Source organism: Haemaphysalis longicornis, unplaced genomic scaffold (assembly GCF_048455015.1).
Source record: "Haemaphysalis longicornis isolate Haplotype H1 unplaced genomic scaffold, Haemaphysalis longicornis Haplotype H1 scaffold_3, whole genome shotgun sequence".
NCBI classification, from domain to species: Eukaryota; Metazoa; Arthropoda; class Arachnida; order Ixodida; family Ixodidae; genus Haemaphysalis; species Haemaphysalis longicornis.
In genome coordinates this window covers 49,837,430-49,857,482 of record NW_027526335.1, presented here as the reverse complement: position 1 = coordinate 49,857,482, position 20,053 = coordinate 49,837,430, and the positions used below count along the sequence as shown (strand labels likewise).

At 46.7% G+C, this 20,053-nt stretch overlaps 1 protein-coding gene across 1 annotated transcript in view; it reads right to left on the bottom strand.

Annotated features, from left to right (window-relative positions):
* LOC144174436 (cholecystokinin receptor type A-like) overlaps window positions 1-20,053 on the bottom strand; it is a 209,604-nt gene that overhangs the window by 150,848 nt on the left and 38,703 nt on the right. Inside the window, exon 2 of the mRNA XM_077703153.1 lies at window positions 256-1,068. Within this exon, the coding sequence (XP_077559279.1) occupies window positions 256-706 (451 nt within the window). The 5' untranslated portion in view covers window positions 707-1,068. The remainder of the gene's footprint in view (window positions 1-255; window positions 1,069-20,053) is intronic.

Genomic DNA, 20,053 nt, shown 5'->3' with positions numbered 1-20,053 from the left:
AGCAACACTTCGGCATGCGCAAATTTTCGCAAAGAGTATTGCATTATAAATGCATTTGGACGCAACTTTTTTCTTTGAGTGGTCCTACTTAAGAGTAAAAAACTAGTAAGATACATGCCATGGAGCGTTCATTTTCCCTGTCTCTAAACAAGCAAGACACTTCAAAATGCTGTAGGTGCCCCTTGCTTCCACGTTGCAACGAATGCATCTCATCTATCCCTCGGCATGGACATCTTTCAACGTCCTACGTCTTACCTTGCAGGTAGGGGATGAACTTGCACATGAGTTCGCCGAAGACGAAGTTTCTGAGCACGCTGCCGATCAGCGTGAAGGGCATGCAGAACACGCCCAGGAGGAGGTCGCTCACTGCCAGGTTGACGAGAAAAACGTTCGTCACTGTGCGCATGCGCTTGTTCTGCACCAGAGTGACGAGCACAAGGACGTTGCCCACCACAGCGAACACAAATATGACGGAGTAGAGGCCGATGCGGAGGATCAGGTCCGCCGCTTCGGGTAGGCCATCTGCCGCTCCGCTAACGTCCGGCTGGGCAGTCGCATTCACGAGTTCGTCTATCGGGTCCGTGAAAGGGAGGTCGGATGCACTGGGCGAGGTGAAAGAGGACTCGACGAGCGACGGCGGCGTTTTGTTGTAAAAGTGACGCCGCAAGCTAAGGAAAGGGAGGCTGCGAATCAACCTGTTTATCATTGTGCTCCGGTTACGACTCGTCGAAAGAAGTTTATGCCGGTGCCTACCTTATCATAAACGATGACTCCTACGACGAGTTACACAACTTCCCCGTGGAAAGGCCATCAGCTAGCACATGAATTTTTGCGTCCACGCGATGTTGTAAGTTCAAAGAAAGTTTTGCCTGGGCAGCTTTATCGGTCCTTGATGCAATAAGTAACTTATGTAGTTTCCACCCTTTGTCTCTAACTTTAATGGGCGATGTAGCCAGGCGCTGCCCAATGATATGCGACGTTTCTTGTCGGGGGACTTCAGGGTTTTTGAAGTTTATGGTGGTCTTTCCTGGGAGGCCGACGAGGTTCGGAAGGATGGTGTCGGAATGCCTGCGACAAACAAGAAAAAAGAGATTAAGATGACCAGGAACACATCGGTTCAAATCATTGATAGGTATGTAGTTGGAGAAATTCACCATTACGGTTAGAACACGCTTGTGCATTCAACAGTTCGGTCCGCCTGCACAGGCGTAACTTTGCCGGATAAATATTTATATTTCGGCATAATGTTCACACGCTGCAAACGACGCAAGGTTCCTAAATTGTAGCTTTGTCATCTCGGTCTCATAGCACACTATTAACATTCGCGTTCTCTGAACGCGAAACCTCACGGATAATGTGAATCACTTGCATGCATAAAAATGAGCCTAAATAAGGGAACTCCTTCGGAGATGAGTGGCTCATCGGGAAGCCGACTACCCGTTGGTGAAACCCGAACAAATTTTTATATCCCACAATACCAAACACCCGGTTGTCCTACAAGAGTCGTGAGATAGGCACAAGTGGCACAAAAGGGGTAACATCATCAGTAAAGGGATTGTTAGGAGAGAAGGATGGAAGAACAAAGGTACATTGAGGTGGTGTTAAGCGACCGATGTAGGTTGGGAAAAGCGAAAAGCATACATAGAACAGAAAGTAAGGGTAGTCGTCAACCTTTTAAGCGGCCGCCGCAGTTTAGTCTGTTAGTGTAAGACCGGTTGAATCCGGCTGGTCTAAGATCACCGGCAGCACACAAAGTTTGTCGGAAAAACGGCGCGTCTATGTCCGCTCTCTCGTACGTCCAGCCAGGGTCCATATTCGGGCAGTTACTTATGATACGTTGAACAGACAACGTTCGGCCCCCAGCACTTCGGTATTTCTCCGGCCGCCCGTGTTCAGACACACGATGGCAGGTAAGCAGCTGCCAGACATTCAGTTTACTTTAGGCGACCGATGTTCAGAAAAAAAAACAAAAAAAAAAACGGCCGACGTATGACCACAGGGCACCCATTTTTCATCGGGACGCGGTGTTCAGTTGAAGCACGGGAAGCGACGGGCCACAGAGTATTCGTTTTCTAGTGGCAGTTGGTGTTCGGAAAAAGGCCAACTTAAGTGCGGCTCCCGTGGATTCGCTTTTATTACGGTTAGTGGCATTCATTGAGAGAACGGCAAGCGGCCGGCCGCAAAATATTCGTTTTCTTCGGGCAACCATTTTGTAGCGAAGACCGGATGGCCTACGGCCCCAGTGCGTACGTTTTAAGTGCAATGCTCTTCTTAAGCGACCCTGAACCTGCGTCCACCGGCGATGTCCGCGCACGTGGAGATGGGCGCGCGCAGCCTGGCCGCTGACATACCCACGTGGGGGATTGGCCAGGAATCTCCTCGTCTTCCTTGGCAACGGGGGGAGATGGGCGCGCGCTGCCTGGCCGCTGACATGGCACATACCCACGTGGGGGATTGGCCAAGAATCGGGCGTGAGAAGGGCTAATGCACCTGCTTAAAGGAGTACTGACACGAAATTTCAAAGCTGAGATCCGCTCTAGCAATCAAGTACAACGACAACACAAATAGGTGTCTGTGAATAAATGCATCTTTCTTTCGTTGTATTTGTGTGTGTGTGAGTGTGATCTCTCTTTCGCGAACATTACCGAACCGCGCAAATTCAACTCGTGCATTCGCACTTTCACATTCTTCCTCTCGGGGAAATGCGGGGAATTTTTCATTCGGTGAGCGGTTTACAGCGGAATCACGGCAAGCGCCCGGCCTCAAAGTATTTGTTTTGTTTTTGCAAACGGTGTTCAGAAGGAGATAAGCCGACGTAAGGTCCGAGTTTCTCCATCTTTCCTTCGGTGAGCGGTGTTTAGCAGAAGAACGACAAGCATTCGGGCGCAGAGAACCCATGCACTTTTGGCAACTAGTGTTTGGAAAGAGACCGGCCAACGGACGTCCGGTTTTAAGTGCGAATGCACTTCTTAAGCGACCCTGAACCTGCGTCCACCGGCGATGTCCGCGCACGTGGAGATGGGCGCGCACAGCCTGGCCGCTGACATGGCACATACCCACGTGGGGGATTGGCCAGGAATCTCCTCGTCTTCCTTGGCAACGGGGGGAGATGGGCGCGCGCTGCCTGGCCGCTGACATGGCACATACCCACGTGGGGGATTGGCCAAGAATCGGGCGTGAGAAGGGCTAATGCACCTGCTTAAAGGAGTACTGACACAAAATTTCAAAGCTGAGATCCGCTCTAGCAATCAAGTACAACGACAACACAAATAGGTGTCTGTGAATAAATGCATCTTTCTTTCTTTGTAGTTGTGTGTGTGTGTGTGATCTCTCTTTCGCGAACATTACCGAACCGCGCAAATTCAACTCGTGCATTCGCACTTTCAAATTCTTCCCCTCGGGGAAATGCTGGGAATTTTTTTCCTGTGGTGAGGAAAAGGCCGCTGGTGTGCAGAGTGTTCACTACGCATCTTACATCGGCCCGGTGTTTCTACGCTTTTAAAGAACAAACGTTTGTCAAACAGAAATCAGTAGTACCAAGTGAACCGGCAAGGTGCAAGGACTCACTGGACGTACCAAGTTCACCTTCTAGGCAAGCTGAAGACCATTTATCGCCACAAGAGGACTGTTCCACGCCGACGGGTGGACTAAGCCTCGCCAGGTATACCGGAACCATGCCTCGCCCGCCTGCCTCGTTGACGCACCAGCTCGAGGCTATTAGCCCCCTCGAAGAATGTAGAGCATTGTAGAAAAGGATGTCGACACGGCGAGATGTCTGACCAGAGATGAGCCTAGGTGTGCCAAAAACAATGGGACTACAAGGGAGCCAAGCAAGCGGCCACCACGCAAGAGCTCAACCGGCGCAACGTCAAGGACTCCCCACCAAAAAATACAAGGGCGCGCAAAAACGCAAATCTCCAGCAATTCATCTAACAATAATACTGCAAAGAACAATGCTGCATTGTTTTGTTCGTACTAAACTTAGACGAGGCTAAGCTCGTGCATTTGTAGACGCATAGGCGCCCTGCACTATGTCACCGGATCTGTTTTTATATTGCTTGTTTCTAAACAAGTGTTATTTGAAATTTCGATAACAACAAAGATTTGTCAATGACGAAGTCAAGATTTTAATTGATTTGTGGTGTTTGAAGGTGAGCTATGCTACACTTGTGACCAAGGCTCGGTGAAAGTGCCTCTTTTTTGGGCATTCTTTAAGCAAATCTGAATAGCCGGACAAAAAAAGTGTTCCTTGCGTATTAATTCGCGTAACAAAAAATTACACCATCTTCCCACGTGGGAACCCTGAGGGGATGCAAAGCCGTGGAGTAGTAGCGTGATAATTGGTTGTTAGAGTAAAGACACGTGTAGTAGCGTATTAAATGTATTTGTTATTTGTCGAAGAGTGGGGAACGTTTTGCGCCTTCTCGTTCTGGAAGCGAGGAATCCGCTGTTCAACGCTGGCGTTCAACAGCCAAATACTACACCAGGGTGGCAGATCCTTCACTAGGGAGGCAGTGCTGTTCTAGTCCCCAAGAGCCTTCATAGCATGGTTGAAGCTTCCTTGTGTAGCCTCTTAGGTATCCATGATGATGCAGACTTCACTTCAGGCAGCAAACGTTCGATCTTTCGATCGCTCGTCCCGTGTTCCCTTTCTTCGTCTTGCTTTTTTCGGTGTTGCGCTTTCTGAAGGTTTCAAAACGCAATTTCAAATTGCACCAACTAGCCCAACTGGCCATTCTGCTGCAGCATATTTCCAGTACAGTGGATTCATCTTTACTTTCTAATCCCAGTCTTCATGACCCCGCCACCCTGACGTCGTTGATTGCTACGTGTGTGTGCAGAGCGAGAGTGGCATCTTGGTACGCGCGACAGGGCGTGTGTCCTCCTGACCTTCAAGCGTTATGCGGTTGGCTTCCGCTGCCGGTTGAAGGCTCAAGGCATTTCTGCAAGTTGATGTGCTCCGAGTGGTAAACTCAAGCGAGGACCTGAAGGGACTAGCTTAGAGTGGCATGTGGAAGACAAGTAGATTCACGCCTTCAACGTCGCTGCTTCAGAAAATGGTGCAGTGTCAGCGACAACTCTGCTGAGGTGTTGTGGCGCCGTCTTCTCCCCATGCTTCCGAGAAGAATACAAGACAAGGCCACCGAGGAAACTTTTTTTTGAACCTCAGTGGTACGACGATTCCTGCAGTGCATTCAGGACACTCTGACTGGGCTCAAAGTTTTGCTTTGAACCCCCTTTGGACCGGTTCGATAAAATCGCAACCACTAGGAGTGTTTCAACCTTGGAACAAGAAGACGAACGTGTCAGGAGTATCACTGATTGTGTGGATGCTGTCTCCAGATCCGGTCCTTGTGCTAGGGTAAGCGGTGACCTTTTTCCTCTGGCCAGTTTTCGGAGTAGTGAAATATTGCATATTACTGCGGCTGGTATGGAAGGTTTCTTTGTCATTCTCGATGACAGAATGTTTCCCAAGAAAGCGTTGAAGGCTCTAAACAAAATTTCAGAGAGGTCTCGGAAAAGCCGAAGAAAATAAAGGAGCAGGCTAGGTCCCTTTTGTTGGATATGAACTTTGAGAAGCATGCTACGCAAGTAAAGAAATCTAAGGGCATGGAGCGCCAATTGTTCTTCTCCATGAAGAGCCATAAAGTTAACCGACCTTTTAGAGCCATCGTCTCAGAAAAAGGGACCTGCATGGCGAATGCCTGTCTTCCTACCTGCAAACGCAACTCAGAAAAATAAATGTCCACGACCCGTTTAGGGTAAGAAATTCAGCAACAGTCATCGACAACTTAAAGATCCAGCCTGCCAAAATTCGAGGGGTATTCAGTATAGACGTTGAAGATCTATACCACTCTATGCCACACGATTAGGTCGTATACTCTGTGAAGGAGTGCATAAGTGAGCACAACGACGAAAATGTATTTAGGAATGGTTGTGGAATCTCTGTAGAAGCTTTCTTGGAACTACTGGCCTTTTATTTGAAAGCTACTGTTGTGTCTTGGGGGGGGGTCAGTCGTACGTACAACGCTCAGGGGTTTGCATAGGGCCATGTGTAGCCCCCGCATTGAGTAACATGTGGCATTTTCTTAGCTCGGGCAGACAGACGTTTGTGGAGTAAGCTTACCAGTTCAGTGTTCCGTATTTTTGGTAGTATTTAACCAAGAAGACTCCCCTTCCGTGGTCCATGGTTTTGTAGACCTGTTTGAGAAGGTTGGGCTAGGCCTGAAATTCACCCTTGAGGCCCCTTGTGAAAACGAACTTCAGTACCTGAATTTGAACTTGAAACTTTAGAATGAACAGTTGTGGTGGTGTTATCAGCCTAGGTCCGTAAAGCCAATTCTGAGTTATGCGTCGGGGCATTCCAAGTTGATAAAAATGAGTGATTGCAAAGTCTGTGGTGGGTGCTGCTTTGGGTAGGCCATGTGGGCATTGCTCACAACAGGCTTTTGATGGTCAAATGCGTCGCCTCCGAGATGCCGGTTTGCCAAGGAATGTTTTGAGGTAAATGTATGGAAAAATGATTCGAGAACTAAAAAGAAGGAAGGATGACGTTGTTACGGTTACAGTTTTGGTCGGTAGGAATAAGATGCCGGCAGCGATTCCCTATCTGCACAAGATGTCGCATGCGTTGAAAAAAGTTTGTTCCAGCTACAATGTGAAGGTTCTGTTTACAGAACGAAACAAAGTTGGCAGGGTTTGTTCTTTGGTTGAAAAAAGAATGTCCGGTGAGCATCGCCCAGGCAGGAATGAATGCAGTGTGAAACATGAAACACGGTATGTCCAGTGCAATGTTGGCTGTGTTTATGTACTTCCACTGTCTTGCGGTAAGCAATACGTCGATCAAACGGGCAGATGCGTAAACGTGCGCCTCAGAGAGCATGAACGGTCCCTGAAAGGAATTATATCGTCACATTTTGCGGAACATTGCTGCAAATGTCGGCATCGTGGTGGTCGCAGGCCGCTTTTCAGTGACACAAAGATTATGTTAAGGCATGTGCGGCAGTTGACGAGGGAAGTAGCTGAAACGTTCGAGATAACCGAGAGAGGGGATGATTTTGCAGGCATCTCTTGCTTTACACGAAAGAGATTGCGTATCTTGATAGTCATTGAGTTGTGCACCCTCTGGCAGTTGATGATGTAGGTGTTTGGTTTTGTGCTTGTGGGTTTGTTATTGCTGTTTGTGGTTTTTGGGTTGTTCCCATCTGATTATAGGAGACGCATGCGTGGTCTGATGACTGGAAGTGTGTATGTTCTTCGTCTTTTCTGATTAATCTTTAATTGTGAGTAAGCGCTCGTCCTGTGTTCCCTTTCTTCGTCTCGCGTTTTTCAGTGTTTCACTTTCTGGAGGCATCAAAATACATGCTTTCTACCTTAGGCCTTTCCCACCCGACCTCCAACTATCACCAATAGGTAGATATTCCCCCTTCCATGTGCCAGACGCTCCGAATCAAACTTCTTGAGAAACATATGCATCCAGTACACAATGAGGATAGCACATTGGCTCGCGCGAAAGCTCTTGAAGGCGTGCCCTTTGGCTTACCCACGCTATAAGCAGATGCAGCAACCTATCCTACCAGAGCGGCTCATGTAGCCACGCTGGTTGACTCGACACAAGCCCCGCTCGCTTCCGCCTCTTTACCAACGACATCCTCAATGGCGGGAAAAGAGATAGCCATGGCGTTGGCTATAAGTCACAGTCCCCGCCTTCAAACAACTATTATCAGTGATTCTAAATATCCCACCCTTAATTTCCTTTACGCCAGAGTTTCCCAAGCAACTTCATCGGTCCTTTTGAAGGCATAGAACATGCGATCCCGCTCTTTCACTTTCGTCTGAACTCCCGCCCGTACCGCGCTACCTGGAAACTCAGCGGCCCACGAAGCTGCTCAAGCTTTGGTCTTCCGAGGGTTCTGGGGCGCTGCCAATGATATTAACTCTACGGGACAGGCTGCACACATACGGGAAAATCCCCACCCATTACCGCTCGGAGCGTACCATTTTTCCACCTCCTCACCCATCTCTATCCCGATTCTTGGCAGTCATCTAGCGGCAGCTCCAAACCCGCTTGTTCCCCACTCCTGCCATCATGTCTGCGATCTTTCCTGACACCTACGTAGACGCATATCCATATTGGTCTGTCCCTCACGCATCGCTACCCCACATAGTATGGGCCTGTGATAGCACCCCACTATCCAGGCACCTATCCCACCACATTCTCCTTACCATCACCAGCGAGGAGCGCTGCGAGGCTGGCCTGCGTGACCCAAACCTCAAGTCCAAGAAGACCTGGCCCGCTTGGCCGAGGGTACCGGACCCCTGCCCAGAAGGAGCCCTGCTGCCCTACGGACGACGGAGAAGACGTCGCCGGCCTAATCGCCCCAGCTGTGGCCAAATAAAGTGGGTCGTCTGTCTGTCTGTCTGTCTGTCTGTCTGTCTGTCTGTCTGTCTGTCTGTCTGTCTGTCTGTCTGTCTGTCTGTCTGTCTGTCTGTCTGTCTGTCTGTCTGTCGCTCATTATAATGTTTAACAGCCATCATGCACGTTGGTTCTTTTGTGTTCTGCAAAGATTTTCATGTAGCAGTGCATCCCCTTTTTTTCTCTTGGCGGTATCACAAACGTGGTCTTCCTGGCGGTTTTAGACGAATAATCCTGTACGGTGCTAGACGAGAAAGTGGGAACCAAAGACAAACGCACTTTGTCACGTGTTATCGGTAGAGTATTTGCTCTTCCGCCAGATACAACGGTGAAAGAGGACACTTTCACTCAGAAATATCAAGTACTTTGCTTATTTCACCATCCCGATGTCTCAGCGGTGCCTCGGACGGAAGCGCTACACTCAATTCTCGTAATTTACTTCAGCGTAAATCCTGTCGCCAGGCGTGCATCTGTCAGCAGCACAGGAGTACTCTCTACATTCTGTGAGATTTCAGTGTTGCAAAACTGTGGGAAAGGCCTGCCTTAATACCTACGCAAACAGTTTCATTTTATAAAGTGCTTAAATGCTGCACTCCGTCAGTCGACGGCATAGTTATTTCATTTTCTGTGTTTATTCACAAAAGAATGTTTCCCGAGTGGTGAGAGAGTTGAGCCAATTATGCAGCACATCCCAGTCATTGGACTAGCGAGAATTGTTTAGGGTTCTAACAGCTTAGGAGCTGTCGCCGAAGCTGTTTTACCTATTCTCGGCAACCAAACAAAAAAACCGGCTTGCAAAGTATCATCAAGCCCATTTGTCGAGAGGACGCAAACTTTGTCGAGCACAACTACGACACGAAGGATTTCGCATAGCACCAAAACTGCTATCACAGGTACTCTATTTGCACGTGCCTACTTTTTTGTGTAGAGTGCGATCTATAAGCCCCACAGTAACTGTTGCGGCTGGGAAACAGACCTTTTTGTAGGATTAGCTCGTTGAATGTCGGCCATCGTCGGTCGACACCAATTTATTTTTTTTGTGGCTACTCGTGAAAGCTTCTTTCCCGAATAGACGTGATGGCGATGCAAATGAGGTGGCACATTCCAGTGAATGTACTTGCAAATTCTCGATTCGGTGCTTGCCGCGATGGCTCTGCCGAGTTTTTGGCAAACAAACTCGGCAAATCCGCTAGCAGCGTGAAAACACCCGAGACTGTCGAGCGCACCTAAATTTTGTAGTGTACACCGAGGACACGGAAAGCCTCATTTTCGTAAAACTTGGGCTATACGATGCACAACCACTCTCAAAGCACGGACGTCACAACAGAGTCAGTTCTGACGTCATTTTAGGGCAAAATCTTTAGATATCAATGCTGCATGGAGCACGCGTTGTCAAGAAAATTGTTGTGAGGTACACGGAATCACACAGAAAATCTGACCATACTCCCTGTGTGTGTTGTTTGCTGCTTTATTGAAATAGAAAGGTTAAACTCCCCCTCTCTTTATCGAGATGAGGACGCCTCTCGGGATTGGGCCACCTTAATGAAGACGGAGTCTAGCGGTAGGATATACAGGAAAGAGTTTATACAGAAGAGAAGATAGAAAGGGAGAAGAGAAGAAAGGATGGATTACAAGCCGCGCAAGAACGCCTTTTCGGACCAGGGAAACAGTAGCGCCGGAAGAGGCTTCTCGGTCCTTGGGAAAGGGCTATACATAGCTTGCACTGATGTCACTGTAGCGGCCATATTGGAGCACCGCTTGCACGGTGGAAGGCCGTGAACTTATCTCCCCCTCCGATCTCGAGTAGCACTGGGAAAGCGGACAGCAGTACTCCAGAAAGGGCTGTGGGGACGTTACATGCAAGCTATGTATAGAGCACGCTAGCGTCACTAAATAAGCTACGCTTAAGAGTACCGCCACTTCTGGGGGCCATTTTGTTTCTGGCTTGCAGTGTTGCCATCTCTCCCAATAAAACCGCCGCCGGTTGTGACGGGTAGAGTGTGACCAGCCCTCACTCTAGCGTCCGCGCAGCAGAGAGAGAGAGGGAAAGAGAGAGTAGAGGCGCTCAAAAACAAAATGGCTGCGCCCAAATGTAAACAAATATCACGTGGTGCCGACCGACCAATGAAAATCCTGGCGGCACATTACAATGAGAGAAAAGAGTGCCGATACTCTAAAAGCCTTTATGTAGTGACGCGAGAGCACGCATGGAAAGAGAGAACTCGGCCGCACGTGAAATAAGAGCCACGTTGGAAGGTGAAGGTACTAACGGGGCCGAATGGGAGGCCCCTGGCAATGGTTAGGGAACGGAACTATCTTGCAGGTGCTGTTGAGTGGGCTGGTAAAGTAGTGACAGGCACGGCCACAAAGTGCAACGTAAAAAAAAAATGTGCAACTAGACTTTCGGCTTCACGTTGTTCAAAAGTTCTAAGCATCCCCTGTTGTTTTATGCCTCCTGGTCAAACACCCTTAACATGTTTAAATTGTTTTATCCCTGGGCGTAGAAAAAAACGATTAATAAACTCACGGGACTTAACTTTAGTGGAAAACAAAGTACGGCAAGCACTATAACCACCGGGTGAAATCGGAGTGGCAACTTGGCACACATTTGCGATGGGTTTTCGCCCTGGTGATCGGCTATGGGGAGGGGGGGGGGGTCTTTATGGAACCTTACTGCGCAACGGTTATTCAAGAAGTGTTCATTTAACCAGGCAGAAATTCTTGAAACGAGGTAGACAAGGAGTGGCTGTTACACAAGGGGTGGGTGTCAATCTGGTATACAGGTTATTTCACCGCAACCTCCAGTTTTGTCGTGGCGCAGTGGACCAAAGCCCATCTCTGAATCAATCAAATTTGCGGGTTGAAATCCCGGCAGGTTATTGCGTTCTCTTTTTTGTCCTGTGCGGTCTTTTCAGTGGCATGATTTGCGAATCGTGCTTGCGAATCCCAAACAAAATTTTTTGGTTTAACTGTGGAGCTCCATATCAAACGTCAATTCATCGTCTAATGCATTGGGACCATTTGTTCAGTTTTAAACTCGTGCTTTGATATATAAAAATGCCATTGTACAAATACTGATGTGCGTATTTTGCAAAATCGGTATGTTTTCATATAGAGTAACCAATTTCCTTCCATACACATAAGCACGACGCAAGGTAAAGGGGGGGGGGGGGGAGGGACGGATAAATATAGGACCGCGGCTAGCAACCAAACCCTCCACGTATAGCAATTGGGAGCACTGAGCACGGAAACAATGAACGAACAGCCTTCTTCGAGAGAAAAGGGTGCCTCCATGCCACCACGGCACAAAGCGAAGGTGCAATAATTGTTTTGGGCAATCATATAAACAGTCGAACAAACAGGCAGGCGTGCACGGCCCCAAAATTCACACTATTCTTACGAGACCACTTGTAACATTGGTTACGGTGTACATACTTGTCTAGTAGTTGATTAACGCAGGGTCGTGTAGTAGCTTCCCGGAAATAAGGGGGAAGGGGAAATAAAATGCACGACGCAGTCTAAGAAAATTCCCTGTACCGTACCCTGCAACCCTTCGACTAATTTTTGTTACGGCTATAAATGTTTAGCGCCGACCGGAATAATGCAAGGGAATACTACACGGGAAAGGGTGACACCATGCACGCGTCCGCATACGCGCGTGCGTGGTGTCACCACAACACGACCAAGCTCGACAATGGTGCGAATGCGCAGCCAGTTACGCAATACATAAACAGACGTCGCTTCGGAACGCATGTACGTGCTCACTCTAACCAATTTTGACGCGATTCTTTAGCCATTCGCTCACATATTTTATGCTCCCATATGTCGAACGCGCGGTGACAGGGTAGTTGTCTATTCCAGTGATCTTTCGGCGTTGTGTGAAAGCAAAAAATTCCCTTCCCGTTCTTTCCAGCAGCTTTTACAGCCGTGATCGGAGTGCACAATTCATAAGCAGAATCATAAAAAAACAGCTCAAACGGAATGCAGAAACTCAGACGGCCCCGTTTCAAAGCGATGCTACGGCGCAGAATACCGCAGCAGCAGCCGCACGCTAACGGATGTTCTTGCTGACGTCACTGAGAAGCGAGGCATCGTGGGCTGTCACGCTCGCCGGGAAGATACGAGAGAGAATCGCCGCGGTGGCGCAAATGCTACGTTCTGTAAAAGCGATGAGCTTTTACAGAATGCTTGAAGGAAGTGATCACAAAAACATTCATTTACCATGAAAATGTGACCACTCATGAATTGGCAAAACCTCTTTCAGGGCCTCTTTACGACATCGTCTTTTTTTAATTTTCTTGCGCAACGTTCAACATCGTATTAGTCGGGGTGGCGAATTACTCGCACATTAGCATGTTTTATATATCTTCTTTTATTCCGTCCACTGCAGGGCATTATTTAGAGCGTTGGTTGTTACTAGAACATTGATTTAACTGAAAATGTGACCACCCTTGTATAGGCAAAACATTTTTCAGGGCCCCTTTAAGACATCGTCATTTTTGTTATTTTCTTGTGCAATGTTCAACATCCAATTAGTCGGGGCGGAGAAGCACTCGCACATCAGCAGGCTTTATGTATCTTGTATCATTCCGTTAGCGCAAGGCATTATTTAGATCTTTGATTGTGCTACTAAGTTCACTTTTTTGTTCGCATCTTTCTTATCGCAGGATGCTAAACCAGGGAATTGTTTTGAAATTGTATGATATCTATGAAAATTCAGAAAAGCGCTGTGGGCTCCTGTCGCGGTATATATAGGTGGAAGCCTTGCAAATACGTTGACGCTTGCGACGTCATCCAATTCCTCCTCACGTTATTTTTGCGCCGCATCCTGTATACACGCTTGCGACGCTCATCACCGTCAGCCTCGCGTATTTTTAATTCTCCTCCCGCCTGTCGTCGTGCACGTCGTAAGCAGGCACGATCTTCCTTTGCCGTCATGCTAGTGGTGCAAGTTGTGGGTTGAGCTGTAGCGAGCCTGCCTTTTTGCTCGTTGGATGGCGTCCTTGTGTTCCATCGCTTCTCCTCCCAATGCATACTTCCGTGACATCCATGCTACCCAGTCACCGCTGAGGTAGCTGCTTAAGTGCATCACACACAGATGCCAAGGGAGGCTTAAGGAGAGAGTGCGCTTCCTGGAAGGCGATGGGTACGTTTACATCGCAGCGAAATTAAAATGGGCGAATCGTCCGCGAGCTTCTGGTGGCAGTTGTAACCGTCTAGTGGCGGCTGTGTGTGAATTGAGGAGTAATATGCTGCTTTCTGAGCCAACTGGATTTTTGTTACCATCGCAAGCATGCTGGAAACTGGGCTATTGCAGAACAGGTTATATAAGACTTTCGAATTAAAATATTACGCGTAATATTCGTGTAAGGGGTCTAAAATCACGTCGCGTTAATTGTTTTCTCATATTTCTGACATAACGCCATGCCCGGGTCAATAAACTTGATATCGAAAGAAAGAGACGAGCTTGTGACTCAACTATACCATTTTTGATTCACCGGCGGCAATCTTCTCGACCTAATTCTATATTTCTGAAAATGCGCTTAACATGCCTCTATGTCGACCTAACGCGGCGGCATTCGGTTCACCAAATTTCGTGTGCGCAGATAACTGTGATTACTACCTCGACGTGTTTTTATTTGATTGCTTACTTGGAAGCCCTACGTCCCTTCTGTAAACTTAAGTACAGAAACGCTGCCTCATCGCTGGCTTCGTGGCAATATTTTGAAGAATTGGTTTGGTGTATGTAACCAAAGTAATTACTCAGAAATGCATGACGACATCTAAAATGTTTAATACTTCATAAGCGACAAGAATAAAATTATCGCTAGTATCCGCAGGTGTGGTTCCTTTAAAAAAAAGCGGTCTTATATTTTCTACTGTATTTCTCATTTAATCGGATGTTCGATTACGCTGTTTTCTAACATAGCGGTGCGCAAGCTCTGGAGAGGCATACAATTACCGCCCGACCTTTGTGATAGAAGTATGGGTCAGTTATCGCATTGCGGAACATTTACTTTCTCGCAAGCAAATCACAAAAAAAAACAAGGACAACTAGGAGAGCCCCTAGAGGGCACCGCACTAAGCGCTTTACTAAAGCATTCCACTTTTTAAGCAGCCCAAAGAATGCTAGGGCGATCAGTAATGGTTTGACTTGATATAAAAAAATTCCCACAATAAAGCTTTGGGAACATCAATAAGAAAAACTGAATAATTGTCCCGTCGACACGTCCAGTTGTTTGTACTTCTATATTCGCTTTCATAAACTCTGTCTCCATGGTCGACTGGCAGATTGATGGCGCGCTGACATGCCAATCCCTCCTTGTTCGCAAATCCGGAACACTTCAATACTTTCGCGGGCTCTATCATCGCTTAGTTATTTGAATACTCCTGATTTGCCAGACCTACGTGTTCACAACCAATTTTTATGACCAAATGAATTTCCGGCACCTATGAAATCTGCAGAAACTCTCCTATGCTCCTGCAGCCTTTTGAAGGAAGAGGAGTAAAAAAGAGTGCTCAATACAGGGGCCATGTCATAGGCTCCAGTAAACGTCCTGTTCATTATATTTAACTTGCGGTGATGTGAATATTTTGATTGCGAGATATACTTTATAACTGAGACTCAAACAGTTATTCAAATAGTTTTGGAAGAACTGGCACCACTTTACACTCATATAAATCGCCGAAAGAGGCTTTACCACAGCGCTCAAGAACGACGAATCAGCGTGACTGAATGTGCGGATTGGTTCACTGACGAGGTCTTCTATGCATTTATGTAATGCTTTTTAGGAGAATGCACATTCCTCTAGAGTCTCACCTATAATATATGAGGTTGGTGACCCCAAGCATCTCGACAAGGGCTGCCAGCCGAGTTGAAAACCTGACCCCGGTCGCTCAAAAGAGGAGCCCTGTCAGGCCGGTCGCTTTAGGCAGAAGCCATCTAACCGCGAGATCACCCTGGGAGCATCGCATAAAAATGGCTCTCGGGAGCACACGTGCGAGGGGAGAGGGAGTCGACAAATAGGTCTTTACGAGCACGGCGTACTCGGTCCAGTGGCAGCCGGTGACGAGTTCTGAGGAAAAGATTGCTCTTAGGCGTAGCGTTGCGTTTGCTGCTGTTCTACTTGTTCCACCGAAAATCTGATCGCGAGTGTGCGGGCGTCTTACTGTTCTTATTTATTTTGTGTACAAGACAAGCGTTCATTTTGTTGTTTGTACCGGGTGAGGTTAGCCTCGTGTTGTAGCTACTGCTTAGGGTGAGCTGACGCAACAAATTGGGGCTCAAATTTGACGCAAAAATTCAAATTTTATGCGTTTGGCGGGCAGAATTCGCACCTGGGCTCGGAGGTGCGCCGTAGTGGAGGGCGTTGATTAACTTTGCTCACCTGGGGATCGTTAACGTACGCAAATTTCAGGTGAGGTCAATGCCCTTTTCAACATGTTAAGCATGAGCCCGACCTGATATTTCCAACACTTTCTGCGATTACATTTCCTTTACCCAAACGCATCTACCCATTGCTGCTGTCTGCAATCCACTTCATGCACGCCCCTAGTCCTTCCTTCTTCTTGTTTTTTTTCTGAAGAAGTCTATTCACAATCCCTAATCTTAAAATTACGAGCACCGGCTGCGAGAATATTTTATGCATTAAAATTAGTTGTTCGTCTCGTGTCTGACGCTCTCCGCCACATAATTTATCTGGCATTCCATTCAGGTGTATTCTCCGTAAAGCTAAAACGTGCTAGGGCTATCCCTGTATTTAAATAAAGCCAACAAAGATTTAAATCTAACCACGTTTTTTTTTCGGCAAGATAATGCAAGAAGTCTTTCATATTAGGTTAACTAACAGTTCAACAAAGTTTAATATAAGGAATAAAACGTGCTGTTGGGATAGCTGTGCATACTGAATCGGGAGGCTTAGCGCAAAAAAAAGGCGAGGACGATGGCAGACAGGCGCCTGTCTCGTCTGCCTTAAGTTTGATTGTCACCTTATGTTCGATTTTATAGTAACCAAATAAAAAAAGGTCCTGCGTTAGGCATTTGTGACCCAGTCAAAACAAGAAATTACTTCTCAACACCTGCTTTGCTGTCACTTCATTTTTCAATAGTTTATAGTTACTTAAACAGTCCCAGCAATACATTTTTTTAAGTTTTTCGAAATTTATGTGCTTGCTGAACGACTTCAATGAACACATTCGGTACTTAGGTTAGGCGGTCGCAAAGTACCTCAGCCAAAAATTACTGCTCTATTCCTATCGAATCACTTCGATATTTGCTCAAAAGGTTTTTCCCTCTTTCCGGTCTCGGCGTTTTTACGTCATTAGTTACGTCATAGTTACTGGAATACGTCATTAGTGCGGTGTACTGGCTATTGGACGGATTTCCTTCAACTGCAGCAACGAACGCATTGTGAAGTCGGTTTAACCAGAAAACCACAAAAGCAAAGCAGAAATGAAAGGCGTATCTGCTGCCACGAGCAAATCACGCAGCGCTGCTCAGTGCTGGCGATAACTGCAGCTTTCGCGGTGCTTCCAGATGCGAACGAAATAGTGAAGGCGCATATCGGAAGTGTTGCAGAAGACTTTTACTTATGCTATCTTTGCAACGGGCAGTACTTATCAAAGTCAGTTGCTCTCATTTCAATACATTTATATCGAAGCGTTACGTATCATTACAAACAGTCTACTTTAAGATAGCTGGACGTTGTTACAAGGCAAGTTTAACAATTTATCAATCAATCGCTTGCTTCATTGGAACCTTACCGTGAAGTTCTTTAAACTAATTAACAACCATCTCTCATTCAAATTAAGTGATAGCCAGTAGTTGCGTAGTAGTAGCAGTAGTTACCCCAGAAGATTGCTCTCAATGGAATTTTATATTGTCAACAGCTCACACTCATTAGAGAAAACGTGTGCTAACTTAGCATGAATTTCAATGTGGAACACTTTCGTGTTGCATCTGAAATCGAGCAAATCACCTCCATTTAAACAAGTACTGAAATATGTTCTTCTGGAGCACCAGCATTTTTTTCGCCGTGTCTTTTAGCACTGCCTAAAAGTGTCTTTCGCCATGTCTCTCGCAGCGCATTTTATTCAGATTTCAAATGGTGATATTACCTAAAAAGGGTGCTTGCATTTTACCGAGCACATGCCGCCGTTACCATTCGAGTTGTTGTGTTCTGAACTTATAAGTATTTAGTATTTATATCTGTTGTGTTTAATGGCGTGAATTGTACCGACTGTTTAATCTCGATGTGATAATTGTTTACTTGGTCAATACTGCGTAATTTTTTTTTATTTTCATATTATATTCATGCATTTCAGTCACCCATGAAGTGTCCCGTGCCAGTGAAGGGAGTTTGGGGCCCTCGCCTATATATATTTATTTAACTGAACCTCATTTTCTACCGAAAATACACTGCTTCTGACGACAATAATGCATTAGCCCCATCGCCAAAAGCAAGGACGTACAGTGAAATGGCGTTGATACGATTTGGCATAATACCTTTTTTGGCGTACTAAATTTTTCTTTTCATTCCTGGCCCACGCCCATTAGAAACAATGCATTTTCGCGCTTTTAGTACAATCACATTTTTGCCAAAATTGGATAATACGACCGCGAAAGTGGATCTAGAGGGGTCATTTCTCGAAATCATATTTTTTCTTGGGCATAATAGCTCAAACTGCATTCCAACAAGCCACGATCTGCACATTGCAGAGCCGCTGAGGCCGTGGCAACGCTGGTTTTGCGGCAAAAACATAGCTAACAGGCGTGGCCGCTCTGTCCGATGATGATGACACCTGATGCGATGCACCACGCCATCTTGCAAAATGTATCATAATCAAGGAAGGTGCGCAGCGTAAGCAATGCTGCAGGCAGGCAGCTACTTAGTACTTCCCTTCCCGACTTGTGGACATAGTCCGTGCTTCCCACGCTGTTCTTTGTTTTTTTTCTGCCTGGTTGCTGTGTTCGGTGGTGTTGCAGTGGTTCTGAGCCTATTTTTTTTATTTTCCTGTTGCTGCTTGTTTGTATTGTGATGGTGTCCAGGCTTGTGAAAATGTCGAGGAAGCGACAGCCCTCAGTTTCAAGGAAAACGTGAAAATTGTACGCAAATTCGAATATAATATGAAGAGGAATCGCGTGTACGTGGCACGCAATCTCAGTTTGCCACTGTCAATGCTCAACACTATCGTCGGTCAGCAACAGGAACTTCGAAAGAAGGGGAAAGTTTTCGGCCCCGGTATAAAACAAACGGTAGGTGCGAAGCATCATCAAGTGGAAGATGTCCTGCTTACATTGTTCAAGGTAGTTACAACGGTAAGAGTGAAGGTCGACGGGTCAGTTCTACGCGAAAAAGTTTACAATGTCGCGCTATTCTGATACACTGAAGACTTGCAAGCGTCCTGTGGCTGGCCTGACCGATTTAAGGCACGACACGGATTACCGTACAAAGCGTTCGGGGAAGCGCAATGTACCGACAGCGTCTTCTTTTACGTTTCAGAAGAATTTACTCCTGAACGTTGAAAAGAACAAAATGGATCACAAATTGACCTGATACTTCAATGCTGCTCAATAAAAAAAAGTTTCTCACAGATAATGCACATTTTCCTCCTTTTTATAACCTGTTTGGATAATACGATTTTCGCTTAATACGTTTCATTTTCCGGTTCCCGTAAAAAACGTATCAACGAGATTTTATTGTAGCTGCGTAGCTGTCATCTCTTTTTGGTAACCTTTTTTTCTGTAATTACCTTTTTTCGTTCGGTTCAGGTCGTTTCTTTTTGTTTTTTTCTTCCTCCATGTTTTGTTAGCCTCGTTGGTCTCGTTAGCCTCGTGTCATTACTGGTCAGCCATGTTAGCGCAGCGAATTCAAAATAGCGGTGTTCTTGTTCTAGTCGTTCGGTCTCGATTCAAGACGCCGAGGTTACAGGGCTCAGCTCCTGCTGCCTCGTTCATGCCATCGTGGTGCTATTCGCGCTTCGTTACCGCGTTGTCATCTACTGAATTCGGTGGCTCGTAAGCACTCGCGAATTTGAGGCCTCTAGCCTCCGTGAAAATGCAGCTACAAGGACTCGAACAAAAATAACTGATGTATGCTGTAGCACACAGCGAATCATTGCTGCCAAATGAACTTTGTGAATGCTGTGCCTAAAGCTCTTGTAGTTTTCTTGCTTTCTGGAAAACAGTCAGACACATTCACCTTCTACTGCTTAGAGTTCCGTGACATTGTATTAAGAGTCTGTACGCCCATAAATTTGCACTGTCACGCATCTACCTCTGTAAACAGAACTTCTGTTAAACGAAACTAATTTTTTCGGTCCCTTGAAGTTCCGTTTATCGAGAGTGTACTGTATAAAAGATGAAGCGTGGTGGTAAGCTCACCGACATTGGCGATGCGGCGTTGGCAGAAAGAACACGTAATTTCGGCAAGCGCCGTGCTACCCAGCGAACTTCGTTCTCAGCCGTTGATGTTCGAGCCAGGGAGTCGTTCTTTTCAGTCACCGCTAATAAAATGACGTATGCGGACGGCACACTGGGTCCAATGTCAAACTGCTTGGCATTAAATCGACGCTGCCAAAAAGCTCGGTCATCGGAAGGCGAATCTCCGGCCTAGTGAACGTATAAGCATCATGGGC